The sequence below is a fragment of the Lacerta agilis genome, chromosome 10, assembly GCF_009819535.1.
Source record: "Lacerta agilis isolate rLacAgi1 chromosome 10, rLacAgi1.pri, whole genome shotgun sequence".
In the NCBI taxonomy this organism is placed as follows: Eukaryota; Metazoa; Chordata; class Lepidosauria; order Squamata; family Lacertidae; genus Lacerta; species Lacerta agilis.
In genome coordinates, this window is record NC_046321.1 from 31,709,329 (window position 1) to 31,732,147 (window position 22,819).

The window sequence follows — 22,819 nt, forward strand, 5'->3', positions numbered from 1 at the left end:
CTGAATGGCAGGTTTGGTTGGGACTTCTTAATGTCTATTTTAATTGTATTCCTACTAGGATGTTTGGTTTCACTGTGGCTCACCAATCCAGAAGTGTACAAGGCAGATGTGCATACTAATATGGTCAAATTTGCTTTTACCAAAATGTTCCCACCAAAGCTCAGTTAATAATAAGAAAGAAAGTAAGATAAGGAAAGGAAAGGAAAGGAAAGGTAGTTATAAGGCAGGAAAAATACCAAGAGATGACAAAGCCATGACTTTAATAATAGAACTAATTTGGCAATCTTGCTCTTATATATTCTATCCCCCACCACCCACACAGGACCACAGGTTGGGTCACAGGGTATCATCTAGACTGACCCCCGCCGCCAACTCATAACAATATTTTCTTATTGGCCCTATGCTGATTTGAGATGTAACATGCACAGAGGGAAAAAAAACACAGGTAAATGCATTTATTTGAGAAAACACATATTCAGTTATATGTTGTGCTATTTCAAATTTTATTTCATAATACGCAAAACTCAATAACACAGTGCATGTTTTCAATACTTTCCACATTACCAACCTTGATTCACATGGAAAAGGATAAACTGCATAGCTACATCTTGATTTCTAGTATGCAATTGTTGTACGGTGGATTTGTGTATGTTTTTTTCTACAAATCCCCACTGAAAGGGAGGAGTCATTAGGATTGCAATCAAAGGCTACAATTCCAACCCCACTTATCCAGAAGGAATCCCCACTGAGTTCAACAGGACTTAGCTTCTGAGTAAACATGGTTACCGGTAAGTTTGGGCTGTTAGAGCATTCGCTCATGTCACATGCCTGTAGAAACCTACACCTTTCAGTTACTGCTTATCTGCAAGGGTCTTTTGTCTTTAACAGGTTATTCACCACCAAACTCTATATTTCTGTGTGTTGCTAATTACAAAAACGAACAAGCCGTATTAAAAAGGAAAGATGTGTCAGTCATATTACAATACGTTTCGTGTAATCACCAGTGTGTAGGACCATCCCCAGATATTCCTAATTTAGCTTTGTCTTTCACCATTGCACTTACTTCTGTAATGGCACAATGATAAATCTGCGAGGCTTCCTTAAATTCTGCCAGATGCTGCTCATAGCTCTCAATGCATGCTACAAAGTGATCTCTTTCCACTGCTCCCAATATAGCATGAAGAATTATGTCAATACCCAGCCCCAGAGCACTAATGGCAATGCCCCCTAGAACAGATAACCCAATCTGAGCAAGTAGAGCAACTAGTTTGTTAACAGTAACAGTTACAATATTCGAACACACCAATTTTACAGCTACTATACCTGCAGATGCAGTAGCCTCTCCAAGAATAACAGATACGATCCTGTGAGCTATTGCAATTTTTTCCAACTCAGGCTCTTTGATATCATAAAGCTTTCGGTACATCAATGGCTCTAGCTTTTCCTTTATTTCTTTATCAAACTTCCGTACCTCTTGCTGAATATCAGTCATGGCTTGGATGATGATGTCACAGTTCTCTTTGATGGTGCCGCCCTCTTTCATTTTAACGTGCGCAATCTTGGCTCCCAGATGTTCATTCAGTGCTCCAATTAGTTCATCGGTAGCCTTAAAATTGAGCTGCATGCAGTCAAGCAGTTCCTGGTGCAGGGCAATCACATCCTGGCGTCTTTGTGGATTGCTTGGGTAGAGAAGGTCACTGAGGCTCATTCTGCAAAGATGAGCTGATAATGAAAGAGGAAAGTGGTTCTGCTGTAAGTATTAGGAATTGTGGTCAGGGGTGATAAACTCAAGGAGCAGAAGTACAATAAAAATAAAATACCGGGAGACCACTAACTGATAAAACAGGAAGCCAACTCAAAATTATTACAGTAATGTGCAGGCCAATTGCTACTTCACTTGATTCTTTTTTAATTTTTCTATTTGAAATGTGATTATCTTTGCACTGGTCTTAAGACCTTTTTTTCCCCACCAGCAATTTTTTTTTTAATTGGGAGGGTAGCAGGTGTTATTGGTCTGCTTTTGCTGTTGGCTTTGATTGTACTTCAGTAATTACTAATGATAAAGTTAACAAAAATCAAGTCAGTGACCATAATCTCCTTTAGCAGAACACAAATAAATTTTGTAGCAGACTGATGAAGAAGAGAAAGGCAAAAGGGTCCTTCCATGGAGGGGGGACACTGAATATCATATATTATTGCAAACCACTCTTATGTTCCATCCTGGAAGAAGGGCAGATAGCAAGCTGTTAAATAAGTAAATACAATAAAGTTGCCTTCCGTTGAGCACAGCTTCCAAGCAGACTCTGAAAAGGACTCAAGGCGTGCCAGGGGCTGGTGGGAAGACAGGCAACGGAGTTGAAGTGCAGCCATTGGGATGATAATGCAGACTTACTTGCTACATTAATCCCAAGCGTCCTGTGTTCTTCAGTATATTCATGGATTCTTGTAGCAACACAACCACACACCACCACCCCCTGGTCAGATTTCGCACTTGGTCACATAGGCATGTTGTTGGGCTTTTCGTTTTATTCTGAAAGAGGAAGATAATATTTATTATTTGGCAAGCTGTGTCTACAAGAATTCCCTTGCAGAGCTAGAGGCACCAATAGACGGCCCAAGACACCATTTGGTACGTTGTCTACATTTTCATCCTTGCGGGAGCTTCATCTGCTGCCAGTGGGGAAATTCAGGGCTGAAGTGGCAGAAGCAGAAGAGCTCCCCCTAAGATGACTACCGTGGCTGCCTCGAGTCTGTTCTCATTTGTGCTGGGCAGCACACAAAGTTGCTGGCTGGTAACCGGAGAATGACAAGGTGCAGGGCAGTTTTTAAGCATCTCCCAATGCAGCCACATTTAGCCACAGCCTGCCAAGGTCCAAGAGGTTTTATCCCTTTACAGCTAGAGTGGAAATGTTTTGACATCGTTTTTTATATTGTTGTAAACCACTGAGATACTTTTGTTTTAATGGTACACTGGTATATAAATATTTTTAAATAAATAAATAAATGGCTGGATTCCCAGCAAGTGGAGACAAGTAGGCAAATTAAATGGAAACTCACCCCTTCTTGTCAGCCGTGAGGACTCTGCCAGTTTTACTATCAAAGGAGACTTGTTTTCTTCTTAGCTGAATGCTGGGTTCAGTTAATAACCATCAGTAAATATCCAAATCCTTATTATCAGTTTTCCCACCATCAGCATCATGCCTTGCCCAACTGCACCCATACAATACAAATCGTTTCTAAAGTTCTCATCTCACGTGTCGGCGAGACACAATTAGCTTGAGGGTTTGTGCAGAGCGCCATCCAATTTTGGGCTCTGCCTGTTGATCGTAGGTGAATGCTGACTCCTACTTCTGATGCAGCATCCTGGCCTTGCAATGCTAGCTCAGCATTAGGGGTCACAAGGCCACAGTCATTGTGCCACCAACTTAACTTACTCAGTAGGCAGAAACTCGTAGAATCAGTCTGCAAGTCCACAGAGAGTATTTTTTTCAGAAACTGTCAAAATGTGAATTCAGCAGGGATTTCTAATTCATGATACATTTCCGATGTTGAGCAAGACCAAGCTACAGATGAAATGAAACACACTTTTAAAAAAAGCATCCTTAAGCTGGCACATTTATTTTGAGCCTACAATGGAGGGGCTCACAGCATTAATGCCCCAAACAGCAGACTTAGATTCAAGCAGAAATCAAGCACCTCTCTCTGTGTGTCTGTCTGTCTGTCTCTGTCTCTCTGTCTCTGTCTCTGTCTCTGTCTCTCTCTCTCTCTCTCTCTCTCTCTCTCGTTCTCTCTCTCACTTCTGACTGCTTCTTGCTTCTAGCCTACACATCCCTAAACTTGGACTTTTGTCTTTCTAACTACCACCCAAACTATTCCTTTAAATTTAAAGCTTTCTGTTTGCAAGTTCAGCACATTTTATTGCTTCTTTGGTCAACAGGGCTGGCGAATTAGTGCTGAAATGCTTATTTGGTGAGCTTCCGTTCCACAGGAGGTGGGGGTGCTAAATTGACAGACTTTTCCCATTTTGTTCTCTCTTTTCTTTCCATTATAGCAAAATAGTAAACAGAAAGCTTTCAGGAAGCAGTAACAAGAAGCTTTGCTGAATGGCACTTGCATGTAGTAGATCTTGGTTGTGGAGAAGGGCATTGTTAGTTGAAATAACACTTATAAAATGCTACACAAGATCTCCATTTTAATTCCATTGCCATCTGATTGTGGAAAAGAAATGGCCTCAGCGGCACTAGAGGCCTCCAGTAGGAAAAAAAAAACCATTTTCGTCTGCTGACAAAAGAATGGCCAGCATGCAGGAATGCATTTCAATATTAAACCAAAGGCCAGATTCAGGGCTGGTGCTGTTTCCAGTTTGTTCTATAATTGCTAGTTCAAAGTATTAAAAAAAAAAAATCACAGGGAGTTTAGTTGCTGAGAGCACAATCCACAGGACAAGGAAGGAATGCAGGCAGTGGCAGATGGTTTGAGATCACAAGCCTTTCCTGGCATTCCTTCAGTCCTTCATTGCTACTTGATCTTTTCCAAAAACCCTTTCCCCATTATCAGTTCATTACACCTCTCCCCATCCCTATCTTGGCCATCTAATAGAGGTGACTCCCCACTTACGTGGGTGTTACATTCCGGGGCCCCATGTGCATTTGTGAAATGAATGGAAGTGGGGAGCCTCTTCGGAGCAGGAAACTGGGGTGATTTAAGAGGCATCAGAAATACAGTACCGTACCTTTTTCTTTTGCACTGTACCTTTGCCTTCAAATTGCCAGAAGGGACAGGGAACAGTGCCTCCGAGCCCGCTGCAATACAGCTTCCTGCCCAACAGCTGTTGAGTAGGGTAGCAGGCAACAGCAGGAGCTTTCGTGCGCCGTTTTGGAGCCCATAAATTCTTTTTTTAAATAAACACACACATTAACAACTTTTATTTGGAACTTTTGGATCACTGACATCCTCTTAAGGCTCTGGGGAGGGGTTCCTAACAAGCCACAAGGACTTTCCAGCTCTCTCCTGCCATTTCCAGGTTTGAACTGATTGATTGATTGATTGATTGATTGATTGATTTCCCAGCGCTGCGCATATACAAGGTCGTTTGTGAGTCGATATGTGCATAAGTGGGGGGATTTCTCTACACAATCTAAGTCTTCTAGGCATACTGTTGGCAGCTGACACTAAAGAAACATTTAAACAGTAGTTGTACTAAGAAATACAGAGGTGAGCAAGAGGAGCAGAGCAGAAGCTAAAGTAGATGCAGAAGCAGCCAACCAACAGTTCAACATTTTATACAACTATATATTTGAATATAATATATTCCGTGGGACTTCCGCTTGATGCGCCATGGAAGATGGCTGAAAATTTCATCGCTCCGACTCTCACAGGGTAATTAGAGGCTGAGATGGGAGTAATCAGCCTCCCAAAATCTTCCCTGGGGTTCAGGAAGACGCAGTCTCATCCGTGGATGCCCAATAACTCAGAAGGAAGGAGGGGCTGGGGGGCACTGGATGGAAAGCCCCCGAGAGAGCCTGGCTCTCCTAGACACTGTCTTTGCGAGCGCACCAAGTTCCATTTCTTAAGATGAAAATGTTATGTATTGAGTTGAATAGGATCCAAACTGCAGCAGGCTGATTGGTCCTAGAACAATAGGATTGAGATTGCAGCAGTCTGACTGGTCCCAGAACAATAGGATTGAGATTGCACTGGACTCCGAGTATCTTTCAGAAAAATTGGATTTAAGATTTGGACATGCTTCGAGCGAGGAGGGAGGAAATATTTTGCTAAACAACCCAGCCACTGAGGTGCCAAAAAAGATTGAGAGGAAGAAGGTTTAACATCTAATCGGTATGTTGGAACGGAATGGAAAGGGTGGGGTGAGCCTTCTTTGTTATTGTACTTTGTTTCATTATATTATATTACTGGGCAACCCCCACCCACCCCAGAAGAACCGTTTTCATCATTTATAACAAGCAAGATTTGAAAGTTTGGTATTCGTGGACATAATATGGCTTCAAAATTATAAACTGCGGAAATAAAAATATTACATAATAAGGCTTTTGATTTTTGATTTGCTTGGAAGAGGATAAAAGGTTCTCCAATTTGTTGATATCGGGCAGAAGGAGAATCTCATTAGCCGCTGGAGGGTTTTTAAGTGATTTTGGACGGTTTCCTGGACATTCCTGTACTTTGTGTGCAGTGAGGCAGTCTTAATTAGGAAATCCACCATGTTGGAGATCAAGACTGGGCTGCGGAACTATAAAACCATAGGGGAAGGTGAGCCTCTAATATCTAATATCTCATTATATTCGTATGCCCAGTTTGACTTGGTAAACCTCCCCTGGAAAGGCTAAAGTTTGATGCAGCCGGTTTGGGAAAGTTATTGAGCAGACACTTAGATTGGATTTTATCGGAACTGCGTGAAGATGGCGGCTGCCAGCAGCAAGGACTTTTGGATTTGACAGAAGCACGAGCGTGTGAGGAGGCACTGAAATTTATGGAGGAGAATCATAGACATTAAATCCACACAGAAACATATATTTGTTTGTTTTATCTCGCTTGTGGGAACAACTCAGAGCCTGTGAAAGAATGAAGCATAATATCAGAAAGAATTAGGGGAACCACCGGAAATGACTATGGAATGCAACAGAAATTTGGTGTTGATCAGAGCCCTCCAAACTTGAAGCGTGGGAAGTCCAAAAATTTATAATCTGGCAGAATATTTGGATTGTTTGATATGTATATGTATAATTTGGAATATTTCATGTGATTTGATTGGTTTATTAAAGTGGAAAATTTAATAAAAATTGTTTTTTTAAAAATAATATTCCGTGGGCTCCAAATATAGAAATAGGCTTTCAGAAATATTTTATGTACCTATTAGTAGCTGTATAATAATAGATTTTGCTTCACTCTTGACTTTTTAAATTAAGTGATGTTCATGAGATTTTTCGAGATACATGGCTGACATAACAGCCTTGAAAAATATTTTTAATTAGATTTTACATAACGTTTTTCAATTTACACATATCATTCACCTTCACATTTTGGATTCTTGGAATCCCCTGACTTCCCACCACCATTCTCTGGTTTTCATTGTCAATCCCTATTTCTTTCAGCTTATCCTTTTTTTCTAATTTGTTAGAAATAGTATTAATTGTTTTTCCATTGTATTTTGTATATTATAAGTATTACTCTAATCCTGCCAAAGTTTTTAGTTGTTTACAGTTTTCTCTTAAATACATTATAATTTTTTTCCCATTCTTTCTTAAACTTCTTCTCACCCTGATCTCTGATTGTTCCAGTCAATTTCACCATTTCAGCATAGTCCATCATCTTCATCAGCCACTCCTCTCTGGTTGGAACTTTGCCCTCTTTCCATTTCTGGACCAGTAGTATTCTCCCTGCTGTCATCGCATACACGAAAAGTCTTTTCTGCTCTCTCGAAATCTCTGTACCTAAGATACCTAATAGAAAAGCCTCTGAAATTTTCACAAATGTAATTTTAAACATTTTCTTCAGTTCATTATATATCCTTTCCCAGAATACTTTTGTTACCTTGCACATCCACCACATATGATGGAACGGGCCTTCTTTCTCTTTACATTTCCAGCATACGTTAGAAGCAGTTCTATACATCTTTGCTAATTTTACTGGTGTTAAGTACCATCTATACATCATTTTCATATAGTTTTCCTTCAACAAACAGCACGCCGGTAAATTTTAAATCTTCCTTCCATAGTTTTTCCCAAGACAAAAGTTGAATATAACAGCTTTGTTGAGTTTCTTCCACTGAGCATACTTTGGTTTGTATTTCAGTGTGAAATCTCCCTTTTTGGAAATGCTGGGCAAGCTCGGTGCACAGAAGGTTGAGGAAAGGCTACTCAATGCCAGCCGCAACTTGTACGACTGTGTCTACATGTTTGTTTCTTCCACCAACATCGCCTTCCGGATGCTCAACCAGTTTCTGGGAACTGACCTAGCCATCATTACAGTAAGGGAAAACTTGAGCATCAAAGAAAACCTTCAGCTTCTGATGAGTGCTCTGAAAGAGATGCAGGAAAAAGTGGAGGCAAAAGATCAGGATATCAAGCAGAAAGTCGGCCTTCCAATGTATTCCAGTATTGTGTTGCCTTCCACCTCCACGAATGAAAAAATCAAGCTGATAAAGGACCTTTATGGGCAATATAAGGGAGTTATTGAAAATATCAGCGGTCCCGTTTCAGCAGTGCTCCTGAAAAATGGCAATCTCCCCGAGATACTAGACGCCGCCATTCGGGATTTATCAAGCAGTCCTGCTGTCTCTCTTCGAGTGGGTGACCTTCTCATGACTAACGAAGAAATTGCCAAAGTGCTTGCAGATTCCTGTCCTACCTCATCCCATGCAGTAACAGCAACAACAACAGCAACACCAACAGCAACACCAACAGCCGCTCGAACAAGGAATCCGAGCCAGCCAATCATTAACACAGCTTACTCACTTACTAACTTCATGAGGGTAGCTTTTAAAGGACAGCCACCTAGTAAAACGGTCGAATTAGCAGCAAGCACCCTCGAAGACGCTGTGAAGATCTTGAAGCCAGCTTGCGAAAAATTCCAAAGGACTGTGAAGACAGCTGAAGAGTATATCACATTGATAGTTGATAAGTTGCAGTGAACCAGAAGCTGATTGCCCAGCTGGTAGAAAACAGCTTCTGTTTACATGGCAGGGAAGTTGCGCATATAATAAAGAGACAGTTTCTGATTACGGCATCTGCACTTCCTTCCGCAGCATCTTTAATGTAAATATTTGAGCACTGCATTAAGAAGGACAAACTAGGTACACTTAAGCTTTTCAAGACTGTAGTACTCAAAAGAGGCATAAGCTTAGATTTCTAGTTTAGCAATCCAAACTAGGTACAACTAGGTCAATATGTAAATAGTTAAATATCTGAAGAAAACTGTGCAGCTAAAAAAAACCCAAAAACTTGTACAAAATACATTTATGAAGCATGTTTTAGATTTGTACATAGCCGTTTCCAGTACAGTGGTGTCTCAGTTTACGAACTTAATCTGTTCCGGAAGTCCGTTCTTAAACTGAAACCATTCTTAAACCGAGGTGCGCTTTCCCTGATGAGGCCTCCTGCTACTGGTGCCCTTCCACCGTTTGGATTGCGTTCTTAGACCAAGGTAAAGTTCGCAAACTGGGACACTACTTCCGGTTTTGTGGAATTCGTAAACCGAATCATTTTTAAACAGGACAGTTCTTAAACCGAGGTCCCATTGTAATATCAGTGTCAGCCAGAAAGAAATGTAGGGATGCACATAAGTGGGGGGCAAAGGTGCCAGCTCCTGGGGGTGAGGCACTTTTTGGGGGGCCCTCAATATTCAGAGGGCATTCGGCTCCACCCCCGGCTCTTTGTGACATCTCAGCCATGACTTCAGAACATTGTGCAATGTCAGGACATAGTGTCAGCCTCCCTTCTGGAACATCTTGAGAAGATCACATCTCTGGTGGGGTTTATTCAGCCCCAAAACAGATCACCCTTGTGAACCCTTCCAACTCCCTTCTGTGATTCTCTAATTAGTTAGACAGGACTTACCCTTGTGGAAGCCATGCTGGTTCTTCTTCAGTAAGGCTTATCCTTCTATATTGTATATGTAAGTTTCCTGGGTTCCTAGATATAATCTAAACCAGCAATCTATACTAGCTCCATTCTTTAAAGTGATCCTAAGGAATGAAAGGCATCAAAAACACTGCACTAACATGCTTTAGGATAAATTTCTCCTGGGCAGTGTGAAGTATGGAATGAAGATTGTCCAGTACTCCAAGAAAGCGAGTGGACACTAGCACTCTTACCAGGGCAGTTGCGTATAGGGATGCTTGAGAAAATTGATGTCGGCAAATTCTGATAGGAACTGACCTGCTCTGCACCTCCTGTACTGAAGTGTGAATGAGAAAGTACTTTATCCATTGGATTTTGCATTCCTCCAAAGGACGTGACATAGCTTGTGCTTCAAAAATTTATTAAAATTCATATTTTGAGAGGGAACATGCTTAAAAATACACATTTAAATATGTATTTGCATACAATCCTTTTGGTGCATTTTTTAAAAAAATGCAGATTAATGTGAAAGCAGAACAGAATTGACTGATGACGAGTGAACAAATATGAATGTGACATGGACCAGAAATAGACTGATTCATTAATCATCCGTACTCATAAGTGCCTTTTAATTAAGTGATGGTTTCACTGGTGCCTTGAAAAGCAACTTAAGTATTAGAAATTGTTGCTTACCATAGGTGAGTAATGAACTGCAACTTTCAGATAAAAGAGATGGCTCGATAGATATCGTCACTATCTAACATACCTTGATTGGAATGTAATGAACATTAAGGGAATTAATTTACTTGTTTCAGAAATTCTACATTGAACACTAGCAAGTGGCAACCATGTTGTGCAAAGGAAAACTAAAGCATGCTCCTAAATTTCCTGCCAAGCTCTCCAAAACAGCTGGAATTAGAAATTGCAGGAGACCGTTCCAACTCTAAAATTGTTATCTTCATTTTGGGCTGCTACCTTATTCATTAACTGAAATCACCATATGATGGCAGCAGAACAGCAACAATGAATCAGGCAACCGAAAAATATAGTTTTACATCAGTCTTCTCAAGGAGAAAAGGTAACAGGGATGGACATTTAACCAGTGGTTCCAAGTCCTAATCAAACACATGCAGTGCTTTTTTCCAGTTGGGACGCAGGGGTATGCATACCCCTAAACATTTTGTGAATCTTTGTACTTTTGTCCATTTACTGTATTTATTTTTCCTGATTTGAACTATAAAATGGTGGTTTTCTTGAGTCAAAACGAGAGTACCCCTAAACATTTGGGGGGGGGGGAAGCACGTGTAATGTTAACGCATTTGTCTATTAGACACTTACATAAAGGAAATAGGAAAGAGCTAGACATTATCATTTTTTGAACACTATTCTCTGATTAACTTATACAAAAACTACAAGCAGCATGTCCCTGTTGCACTCCAGTAAGATGCTGCCTCTATGCCATTCTGTTTCAAGCAGCCTTCTTCCCTGAAATGGTGAGGTTGTCATGTAGCCAATCAGTTTAGCTAAGCAACCACATCACTGAGAGCAAACAAAGCTTCTGGGCAACGCCTTCACTCTGAACAGTTTTGTCTGCCCTCTGTGATATCATCACTGAACAATTCTGATTGGTCACGTGACCAGCCTCCTGGTTCTGGATGGAAGAAGACCAATGATGTCCGTTTAATGGCAGAAGCCAATTGGGGCTGCAAGCAGCAACAAGCTAGCCCAAATGAAAGGGTTTGGAGTGCTTTCCGATTTGTATTTGTATTTTGGCCCCCTCCCCAGATTCCTTTTTTCAATGCCAAAATTGGATTGTCAGCTCGGTAGACTTTTGTGCTTACTAACCAATTTATCCTTGCTTGCCCCCACCCCCTTAGCATGGAATGCCGGTTACTTTCCAACAAGCGTTGGCATTTATAGAGGTGATTACTCCTAGAAATGCTCCTTGCAAAGAGAAGCCTCTGACTGCTTGTGATTTCCTGTCTGGAAAGTGGAAAGATTGTTATTAGGTTTTGCTAGAGAAGGGAAACCAGTCCGATTGCCCTTTTTATTCTGTGCTCCTTCTGCCCACCCCTACCCCCCACCCCAATTGCTTTTAATCTCAGCCTCTGTCCCAGCCAGGTGAGAACAGGAGATGCCCCCTCTTCTTCAGTTTCCAAAGAAATAGCGGTAGGCTGTCTGGAATCCCACTACTTCTGAGTAGTAGTCGCAGGGGGCGTAGTTTTCACACTGCTCTTGCTTCATCTCCATTGGGGTTTTGAACATCTCGTAGTACCTGGAGAACAGAGGGAGGAAGAAGCCACACACCTGAGGCGTTCCCTCGTGCAAATTCTTTGGTTCAGGCTGCACAGCATGAAGCCAGTTTTCCGAGAACCCAGTTCAGTGCTGGGCACTCCATTTAACTGTCTCCACAATGTAGGCAGTTGGTGAATTAGGCTATGCACCAACCATACATTTAAAGCACATACCCATAGACACACACAAAAGAAACTGTAGTTTACCCCTCAGAGCTTCAAGTCTCTTGGGACTCTCCCCACACCACCACCCCTTTCCTGGGGCTTCTTGAAGAAAGGGGCCCACTTGTTTTCTGTAAGAATCTGCTGTAGTCCCTATTTTCCAAGCATTGTACCCAACAAAGGCATACTCAGAGTAAAACCCACTGAAATAAATGAACCTCAGTTAGTCAAGTCTATTGATTTCAGTAGGTCTACTCTGAGTGTAACTTGGTTGGCATCATCAATCTTAAACCCGGTAGACTCTTACTCTTACCTTTCATAATACGGAGAAGACCTCTTCTGCCTTCTCACAAAGGCATTGGCAGTTTCTGGACTGATCTTAACACCTGTTATGAACACAGAATGTTACAGAATGAGAATACAGAGAGCATCGAGTTCAAAGAGTCTCATTTTAGCCAGGCAAAAACACTCAAGGAGGGTGCGAAACAGGATCCGTGAGGAATGTGGCCTTGGAAAATGAGGTGGGGCTGGGGAAGGCCATGTAGAGATACTCGGGGGGGGGATGGGACACTAGGCCCCTGGACCTGAGGTTCCCTGCTCCTCTGTAGGAATGCTCTGGGTCACTGGTCTTCAAATGGTGGGTCATGGCCAGATCCAAGGTGGGTCACAACAGGAGTATCACCATGCAAATATATGGTAAAAGATTAAGAAATGGGTTCCCAAATGCATGTTTGGGATAAAAGTGGGTCCTGGGTCTGAAAAAGGTCGAAGACACCTGCTCTAGATAACTATGTGGTTTCATTTCAAATATAGCCCAGGAGCAGCCCGAGATATTCTGCTGCCTGAGGCAGAGCAGCAAATTATGCCTTTCCTGCCTTTTCATGTATTCCTTCACACAAGTCCACTCCTCTATCAGTTTTTGATCTGATTGGCTTCTCACTACTGCTGTAAGTCTTGCTGATTCTATGTATTCACAAAATCTTATTTGCCATTCTCTTATTGAGGGAGTTTTTTCTCCCTTCCAATCTTTTGCTATAAACATTCTAGCCGCAGCAGTTGCATATAAGAAAACTTTTTTCCTAGCGGCCCCTCTGCAGTTTTTGTGATCTTGCTATTATAGATTAGCAGGGTATCATTTGGAGTTTGCAAATTTCTCAAAGCCATTGGTCAATTTTTTCCCCCATTTAATTCAATGGTGCTTTGAGTTTTCTGTGGTTTCTTTCCTAAAACAGCAAAGAATCTTGCAGTATCTTCAACTTCAGGGCTCAAAAGACTAGCAGACCTAGTGCAGCTGAAGTGCTTGCGGACGTTCATCAGGTGGTATCTGACAAAGCAGCTTCTAAGCCAGGAGAACTTATGTCACAATCGGCCGCATCCACACACCATACATTTAAAGCACATGGAAATAATCCTGGGAATTGTAGCTTGTTAAGAATGCTGGGAGTTGTAGCTCTGCGAGGAGAAAACTACAATTCCCAGGAAACTTTGCGGGGAGACATGTGCTTTAAATGCATGGTCTGGATGTGACCAAAAGACATTTCTGCTGTTTTTGCTGCAGCAGACTAACATGGCAAGCTTTCTAGAGGTTTCTTTCTCAGTCTTTTAGCCAGACTAACAGGCAAGGAAGTATCCAACTGCCTTGCTAACAGGGGGCTTATTCACTGGGGGAATAATTAGGAAATTGAGTTCATGCCAGGTATCTTATGGCACCTAATTTTTAAAATAAAAAAAATAAAATAAATTCACTTTAAGCAGTGCCAGAAAACACAGGCTTCCTTGTAAACACCCTCCATTTTATTTGGCTCTCTGGGGAATGTGAGCCTCAAAGCAATATTATTCATCACAATCTGCCTCCATGTGTGACGCCAGCGGGGACTTCAAGAGAGCCAGAAGAGGCTTTTCCCTAATGAACTTTTAGCAAACCTAGAAGGATGGAAAGGGCAAGCAAAGATCCTGAGCTAGGAGTGGGGAACCAGTTCAGGGGCCAAATTCTCTTCTGGGCAATCTTCCAGAGGCCGCATCCCAGGGATGGGCAGAGCCAGAGACAAAAGTGGGTGGGGCAATAAATGCTAATTTTACTTTTGCACCCTAGGCTCGTTTCTACACACATTCACACATCCCTCTATCCTCTATTCAGCTGCCCTTCAAAATTCACACTTCTCTGAATTTTGCAATACAGTCCCCTCCAACCAAGTAATGTGGACAAAAAAAGGACAGAGATGCCCTTGAGAGGTTTTTTGCTCTCGTCAGTTTCTTACCTTCATCCAAGGGCCTGTTCATATCTGAAAAATATAAACCAGATGTTGTAAGACACCTGGCAGTCTTGTGGTCTTCCTCCTCTCTTCCTTTCCACCCCCATTTCCCCCATCAGTCAAATGTGAACTGAGGAAAATAACCTTTAACTCAGGCTTGCTTCTGTATTCTCCAGGAATTATTCAAAGGGGAGGACTTGCACACATGTCAGTGTTTATGGATTCTCATATATGTATTTGAGCAATTTGTGAGTTATATGCCTATCCTCGAATAATTTATTTGTTTAAAGCATTCTTATCCTTCTCTGCAGCAAAATAATAATACAGCAGCAACAGCAGCAGCAGTAATAATAATAATAATAATAATAATAATAATAATAATAATAGTAATAATAGGTTCCCAGAATTGCTTACTAATCTCAGTGGCAAGGTAATTCCCAGTACCCTCACTAAATTACATTTTCCAGGGTTCATGAGGGGTGAGGAAGCCATAACAGTGAAACTGGTATCAAACCAATATAAAGATACAATGTAAATTTGACAATCTTAATTGGACGTCCAGGGATGCGGGTGGCGCTGTGGGTTAAACTACAGAGCCTAGGGCTTGCCGATCAGAAGGTTGGCGGTTTGAATCCCCGCAACGGTGTGAGCTCCCGTTGCTCTGTCCCAGCTTCTGCCAACCTAGCAGTTCAAAAGCACGTCAAAGTGTAAGTAGATAAATAGGTACCGCTCTGATGGGAAGGCAAACAGCGTTTCTGTGCGCTGCTCTGGTTCGCCAGAAGCGGCTTAATCATGCTGGCCACATGACTCGGAAGCTGTACACCGGCTCCCTTGGCCAATAAAGCAAGATGAGCGCCGCAACCCCAGAGTTGTCCGCGACTGGACCTAACGGTCAGGGGTCCCTTTACCTTAACTGGAAGTCCACTTCACCCATTATTCTAGCACTGTGGTTGGCCACACACAAAAAACACCAAGCTATGTGAGCCCCTCTCTGCCTGCTTCAATGCTGTGGCTAATAAACTGGCCTGAACCTCAGTTTTATAAGAGTGGGACTTCCATGCAGACATGTTCCTGATGGCAACCACACTGTCAGGTTTAAAGTGGCTTTAAGGAAAGTGATTCTGTTCCTAAATTGTAAGAGTGAGATAGGTTGTCCTCCTCTCCCCTGGGTTCCGTCAGTTTTGAATGTTGATGAAAAAAATCATGGCTAGGGGGCCATATATATTCCCTTACCTCCATCACAACAGAAGAGGGCTGTCAAGACCAGGGTTACAAACAGCAGCACCTGAAGATTCCCCATCTTTTCCTGTTTGCAGAAGGTCCTTTCTATGCCTCGATCTTCTCATGAAGGACGCAACAATTTATCAGGAGCTTTTGTCTTTCAGCCACGGCTTATATTCTGCAAGTCTCTTAAGTGGAGCAGGTCCCTGGCCAGGAAGTCACTGACTCTCTGCCATTCTTATGTCCTGGTCCCAGTTCCAAACTTTCCATTTGGGTCAAACGACATCTGGTTCTGGCAGCCATTTCCACATCTGCCTGAGGCCAAAGGCTTGTGGCGTTTCCAGAGGACTTTCGAGACTCTCGCAAATCTCTTTTAAGGAAAAGCAAAGATTATAAAATAGCTGAATGACAAACATCCTGCTGGATGGGGGAAAGCCATTCCAGCTGGGTTGAGGAAAGGCACCGGAAGATCCAAAGTATCTTAAGACAGGCAAGCCGTAAGTTCCCAGAATTCTTATGGGGAAGCCAGCACTTGTAAGGTGGTATGAGAGTGTTTTAAATGTAAGTGTGGGTGTGAAAATTAGATTGTGATTTTTGAGGACAGGGAGTGTCATAGAACCGTTTTATTTTTTATTTTTCAGCTGCTCTAAGAGCCTTTTTGGCTAAAGGGTAAGATGTAGATGCCAGTAAAGTAAACAATCAAACAAATAAATAAGGCTCTGCACTAGATTTTCAATCTTGATTTTCCCGCAGGTCAGCATTCCCATGCCTTTGTTCTTTTGGAGCCTCCCTTGTTTGGAAAGCGGAAATCATCCACCATCTGATGCAATATTCTAGGACAGGATTGGCCAACTGGCAGCCTGCAAGCTACAGCTGTCCACCAGAGCAATATTATCTGGCCTTTGATAAATCCAATTAGGGTGTAGTTTTAAAAAGTAGCTCACTTTCACACACCTGGGGAAGAAAACTGTTTTCAAGCTGCACGAGAAGGAGAAATATTCAAACTCTTTGCTGCTGCAGGTTCTTTTGTGGATTTTGTATTGTTGCACATTCCTTTTTCAGGCAGATTAGCAGCCCAGGATGGTTCATCGGTGTGCCAGGAAGTAGTCTCTTGATAGCTGGACAACTCTTTCAAGGAGTTAGAATGAGACAGCCACCAGAGCTTAGGGGAGGCGACATCGCTCCTCTTGACATCAGGGGGCAAGTGTCTCTTTGAGATGAAAAAGCAGTTTGTAATTGGGAAGTGACCCAAACGGGATGAGGGGAATGTGAGAGAGTTATGGCTCCCCCTGCCCACCTCCACTCTACTTGTATATTTGTAAGTAAAATAAGTTATTAGAAACATGGTGTATGTCTCCTGTGTTCTCTCATCAAGAAGAAACCCAGATTAAAACTCTAGAAACACATTATGGCTCAGAGAAGTCAGGAGCCTCTGACAGCCTGTGATGTCCCAGCTCTGCTTGAGTGCATGTGCAACACCGTAACTATAAGGTTCATACCACAAATAGGGAGCTGGTTCTGATCTTATTATGATTCATGAGAGAGCCAGTAAACTGGATCAATGCCTAGGAAACAGAATCCCCCCCTCCAAATGCAGAAATTGGTTGCCTCTTTTCTATGACAAGTTGATGAGGATTGCTTATCTTTATTTTGAAATAGTTCTGATCTTTCCAATGTCAAGTTTAGGCTTTATGCCATCTCTCAGGACCAAATCTAGTCGTCGTCGTCCCCGAAACCATTTGCATTCAAACAACAATTCTCTTTGTACTTTGGATTTTCGGACACGTAGCCAAGGAGAACATGAGGGTTTAAACAAATCGACGTGTTCTTCATTTACTTGGAAATATGCTATTATTAGTGTTGGCTTGCAATTCCAACACCATGACATGAAAGCGGAGCGTTTGTTGGCCCTAGGAATCTTTGGCTACTTTGGAGAAGTTTGCTTAGTTAATCACTTAATGCTACCCAGCAACTAAACTGTACTTGTACTCGCAAGCGAAGATGAATGGATTGTTTCGGAGGCCTCTCTAACCGAGATGGCAGCTTGCACCCCCCATAAAGACAAGCGGAGCTGCGGAATCTTCAAATTATTCCCATTCGGAAAACTGAAAAGGGCACACTCTCTTGGATCCATCACCTTTTTATTATTAATTTATTTATTCATCATCATTATTAATACTTTTTATTATTTATATAGCACCACAAACTTTCCTTATCTGAGTGCTTCATGTTCTGCAATGTATTTGACCCCCAGAGTGACACCACCGTGCCAGAGCATTCTGGAAAGGGAAAAGCTGGCAAAAAGGTGTGGGGCGGGGAGGTGCATGGAAGGAGCGAATCTGGACGGTTCGCTTTTGAATTCACAAAAAAAAGGAATTCCCCAAGCCTCCCTAAATAGAAGCTGAAACACAGCTTCAAAGTTATGCTGGGTGACGATGATAATTGGAGGGCAGTATGTTGCCCTCCAAAACGTGGGACATTTCAAAGTCTTTGTGTGTAATGCCAGCATTTCTGTCACCTGAAGCCCATAACTTAATCTGCTTTACAGTACATTTTGAGGCATGTACACACTAGGCGATATTGTGCATCCAGTGCTGGGTGCAAGCAGCTTTTGAGGGGTACATCATCCCCGGGTCATCCCTCTCCCACACTATTCGTCACCCTGAAGTGCATTCTGCTGTAAAGCTTGTACAGTATACATCTCAAGGGCTTGTCGCCTACAGGAATACACAGAGAGCACTTTCTCAACATCCTGGTGGGACAGACCTACTGACATTGCAGAGCCGTGTCATTTCCCCCTCACCATGTTTAACTTGTCTGTGAATGAAACATGAAAAATAGGAAGCAGTACAGTATCTTAGCTGCCTCTGTATACTTATATATATATATACCTGTATATTCTATACATGAGCATATCAACATATCATTTTCCAGTTCCTCTCTTTCGAAAGATTCAAAGTATATGTATGTGTGTGCATATAATAATAATAATAATAATAATAATAATAATAATAATAATAATATATTATTTATACCCAGCCATGCTGGGTGGCTCCCAACAGACTATTAAAAACACAATAAAACATCTAGGAGGATTTGTGGGCTACGCACTGAGGTGATGGGACAATCTTCTCAGTGTACAATGACCCCCAAAAGGTTATTCACCAGGAATTTAGAAAACAATTAGGAAATTGCAGCTAAAAAGGCCAGGGAGAAGACGGGAGAGAATGAACCAACATGCTTCTTAAACCATCTCAATTTTCAGTCTAAGCATATATCGTGTGTGAGAGTATATTCTTTTAAAAAGCTCTGTGGAAACACTAATTGAGGGGAGGGGATTAGAGAACATCACTGTACACTAGTCTGAAGTGTGCGCACCCATGTGTACAGGCAACCTGAATATTAGATGATGCTGTCACACGAAGATCTGCATGATTGCAAACTGCTATGTACAAAGCTCACTGCAAAGACAGGCCCCTGAGTGTCTCAAAGGCTATGTATGTACACAGCCCTACCACCTTATAGCACGCGTGCCTGGATGGTCTACCTCTGTCCGCGTCACTTCCATCTTTCCAGTTCTTTGAAAGGGACCCACCGTAGGCTGAAGGCCTAAATACTTGACATTGCACATATTTAAAAAATATAAAAGGCTGCTGTGTGTTTTATCGTTGCCACATTTAAAGGAAGGAATCCAAACTCCTGTGGTCAGTAGCGGCTGGAAATATATTTACATAATCACTTAAGACTGGCACCAGCTTTGGGGCTCTGCCCGTTCCTTTGGCATTGATAAACATGCCACATGGGTGCACTGAGTTCATGCGTATGAGTGAGTCCATGGGTGGCCTCTGCATGGTTTGGGGAACTAATGCTTGCGATTGATTTGGGATGAGATGGAAGCAAAGTTAGGCCTCCTAGAACGTGCTCATCTCATTTGGATATTTCTAAATATTTGTGGCTTTGGTTGCAGGGCCATAACTTTTCACAGTATAGCTCTATCTGTTGAGAGCCAAAAGCACTGAGGCAACGAGACGCCCAAGGTTGGGCTGGCAGTCTCAAAGGCTACTACAGAAGAGCCTTCTCAGAATAGCGTGTGCTAGTACCTACTACGAGTAGTAAGAGAGTACCGAGCATGTACTATATTACTTGTAGGTAATCCAGAATAGGATATCCACAACTTACTGGCAACAAGTTCTGTGGTACAGGTCTCCTTCTCCTCAGGGCCATAGCTAGGGGGTGGTGAGGTGGGCCCCCACCAGGGCCACAGGCAAGAGGGGGGCACAAAATCGGCTAAAAATATGTCCATAAGTATGTCTATAAATAAAAATATCAATTATTGCCTCATAAGGAAAGGTTTTTAATAGAGGGTGAATTGAATGGGGTGGGGTTGAAGGAGAGGTGGAAAGAAGAACTAATTTGTCCGTGGGTAGGAGGTGCAATCTGGACGGTTCTGCCAGGGGTGCAAGATCACCTAGCTACGGCTCTGCTTCTCCTTGGAAGACTCTGATGGAGAGAGAAGCAAAAAGGGGTTTCTTGCAAGTGAGACATCCAGACTTTCTGGGCCTTGGGGATTTCTCTGCTTATTGAGATTGTTCTGATTCATTTCTTACAGTAGATTGCAGGTAGTCAATGTGGTACCCTCCATATGCTGTTGGCACTACAATTCTCAACATTCTTGACCACCAGTCACACTGGCTGGGGATCATGGGAGCTGTAGTCCCACCACATCCGAAGGGCATCATGTTGGCTGCCTCTACAGTCTATTATTGTGAAAGGCCTAGGGAGGACATTTTGTGTGCCAAATTCTAATGCATGCAGCTCTCCTTCCTAATCAGGAAACTGGTTCATGCTTTCTGTATCTCCCAACTCTTTCTCTTCCCTCCACCTTCTGTATTGTTTATCCCTGTTTCTTGTACATGCCATCCATCTCTACTTATCGTGGGGATGCAAAGTCCACCTCTCTTCTCCCTCTCCCTTTTTCTCCTTGACGCTTGGTGTTTTTCTCTTCCCTCTTTGGAGGCTGTACTATTAGCTCCACGTGCAATAGAATAGAAGATTTCACTATCCAAAAGCATCAGCCTCAGTTCAGAGGTGGGCAAGGCACTTAAGAGTGGATCAGGAGGATCCTGATGTTGGTTTTACCAGGGTTGGCTGGTAAACTTTGGTTTGAATGCCAGGGGCTGAAAAGCGAAGAGCCAGAAAAACTCATGCACAAGATCACCATCACATCGTTGTGGGGGCTTTTGCAGCAGTGCAGACTTGTTCTTGTCAGGCATATCTAGCAGCCTTCACTGGCTCATTGGGAAATGTCTTGTTTTCCTTTGGGCCTCTTTGTCCTTGTTATAGTTCACACTAAATTCAAGATGAGGTGCTAACAGGTATTAAAGGTGTGGATTTGTGAAGAGAGAAGCAAATAGCTGCACCAGCTAGATGAAGGAGTTGTAGGTTATATAGCACATATCAATACTACAGTAGGGAAACTGCAGTTATGCTACTCCAAGTCACAGAGTTTTACCCAATGCAACACTCAGTTATGGTCCCATCAGTGCAAGGATCTCCACTTGTGCCATAGGACCTCCCTGCATAGCCCCCTAGATCTGTTCAAGAACCTCCTCCGATCCTGTGGAGCAGATTTGGGCAGGGCACGTGTCATGCACGGGGGGTGGGGGTGGGATTCAATTGCTCAGGCAGAAATCCTTGTGCTAACAGGATACATTAGTTGGATCCATCCGCAGTCTGCAACACTTTTAACTGCTGGTATCTTCAACCTGGACATACTGGTAGTCAACATGGTGCCTCTAGATGTTTTGGACTACAACCCCCATCATCCCTGACCATTGGCAATGCTGGCTGCGATTGATTAGAGTTGTAGTCCAGCAACATCCAGACTCACCATGTTGGCTACTCCAGCCCCAACCTATGTAAAACCAGTTGCTCCATAACACATTCTTCCTTTCAATTTATCATAGACCTTGACAGCCCAGTCTTATCTTTCCTGCTTTGTTTTCTGGATCCCGAAATTCCTTACAAGCCTTCTTGCCTACTGGCCTGCCTAGGTATGGGCTAATCGGTCACTTTCAGTTTCTCTCAGGTTCTCACTTCTCCAATCTTAAGTTCAGTTCTCCGCCCTGTGGTCTGTCCGGGTCCTGCCCAGCACCGCCGCTATGGCGCAGCACACATGCACAGTGCATTGTACGCACTGCACACGTGTGACGCAGCAATGCATGCGCAGTGCGTACGATGCACTGCGCATGCGTGCCGTGTCATAGCGGCGGTGCCGGGCGGGACCCGGACAGGCCACAGGGTGGAGCAGTCTCACTCCGTGGCTTGCAAGCAGGCCGCTGAGCAGGTTTGTGAGCAGGCTGCGGGGTGAGGCCGCTCCACCCCACGGCCCGTCCGGGGCCTGCCGGCAGGGCAGGAAGGGACCAGCCCAAGTGTCACCCCCCCTCCCCTGGAACCCAGGGCGGCCTGCCCCCTCGCTCCGCCCCTGCAGTTCTCCACATTCGAGGCCATCCAGTTAGCTCAGTTGGTTACAGTGTGGTGCTGATAATGCCAAGGTCATGGGTGCCATCCCCCTATGTGCCAGCTGCATAGTCCTGCATTGCAGGAGGTTGGTCTAGATGACACTCAGGGTCCCTTCCAACTCTACAATTCTGTGATTCTATTATTCTGTTTCCACATCAGTTTGAGAATGTCTTAGTCCTCATGAAAATGCATCAGCCTTTTAGTGCAAATTTCTCCTATGAACACATTTTGCAAAGCAATTTCCGCGTCTTTGCACACATGACTGGAGAACTGCACTGCAAAATTCAGAAAAGTGTGAATTATGAAGAATGGCTGTGTTTTGGAAAGTGTGAGTTAAGTAGGTTCACCATTAAATGCAAACTGAATCCCATTTCTCCCCATTCCTAGCCCTGCCAATGGCCTCTCCATTCCTTTTTCAGTTTGCTGGCCCCCGCCTAGAGAAGATCTGAAGCTTGATCTGCAAGCTTGATCTGAAGTTCTTGACAGTAACCTAAGGGATAAGCATTCATCGGAAGGGGTTGCTGGTCCAGCTTCACAGTTAAGAAGATCTCTATAATGTAATTTAGTGTTTTGTGAGGTCCTGCATGGACTGAGTCAATGTATAAGCAGGATGTGGTTTAATTGGGCTTTCCTCCTTATTGGTGACTGTGACATTAGTCCACCTCGAAGCTGTGTGGTGTAGTGGTTAGAACAGAGGTAGCCAACATGGTGCCCTCCAGATGCTGTTGGACTTCAGCTCTCATCATGATAAGCCAACATCACCAATAGCCAGGGATGTTGGGAATTGTAGTCC

At 43.1% G+C, this 22,819-nt stretch overlaps 3 protein-coding genes across 4 annotated transcripts; 1 reads left to right on the forward strand and 2 right to left on the reverse strand.

Moving 5' to 3' along the window:
* Positions 1 to 448: 448 nt before the first annotated feature.
* Positions 449 to 3,687, reverse strand: SMCO3 (single-pass membrane protein with coiled-coil domains 3). Of its 2 annotated transcripts, XM_033163366.1 has the most exons (3): positions 3,058 to 3,687; positions 2,393 to 2,530; positions 449 to 1,722 (listed from the first exon to the last, which is right to left on the reverse strand). In XM_033163366.1, exon 3 carries the CDS (start codon positions 1,706 to 1,708, stop codon positions 998 to 1,000), a length of 711 nt encoding a protein of 236 aa, XP_033019257.1. In that variant the 5' UTR covers positions 1,709 to 1,722; positions 2,393 to 2,530; positions 3,058 to 3,687; the 3' UTR covers positions 449 to 997. The 2 variants fall into 2 exon arrangements, with proteins under 2 accessions (XP_033019257.1, XP_033019258.1); XM_033163367.1 differs by lacking the exon at positions 2,393 to 2,530.
* Positions 3,688 to 7,787: 4,100 nt separating this feature from the next.
* Positions 7,788 to 8,742, forward strand: LOC117053977. Its single transcript, XM_033162384.1, has one exon. It carries the CDS (start codon positions 7,832 to 7,834, stop codon positions 8,645 to 8,647), a length of 816 nt encoding a protein of 271 aa, XP_033018275.1. The 5' UTR covers positions 7,788 to 7,831; the 3' UTR covers positions 8,648 to 8,742.
* Positions 8,743 to 10,985: 2,243 nt separating this feature from the next.
* LOC117054426 (matrix Gla protein-like) lies at positions 10,986 to 15,919 on the reverse strand. Its single transcript, XM_033163230.1, has 4 exons — positions 15,517 to 15,919; positions 14,290 to 14,313; positions 12,345 to 12,417; positions 10,986 to 11,850 (listed from the first exon to the last, which is right to left on the reverse strand). The coding sequence occupies exons 1-4, from the start codon at positions 15,581 to 15,583 to the stop codon at positions 11,724 to 11,726; spliced, it is 291 nt and encodes a 96-aa protein (XP_033019121.1). The 5' UTR covers positions 15,584 to 15,919; the 3' UTR covers positions 10,986 to 11,723.
* Positions 15,920 to 22,819: the final 6,900 nt, after the last annotated feature.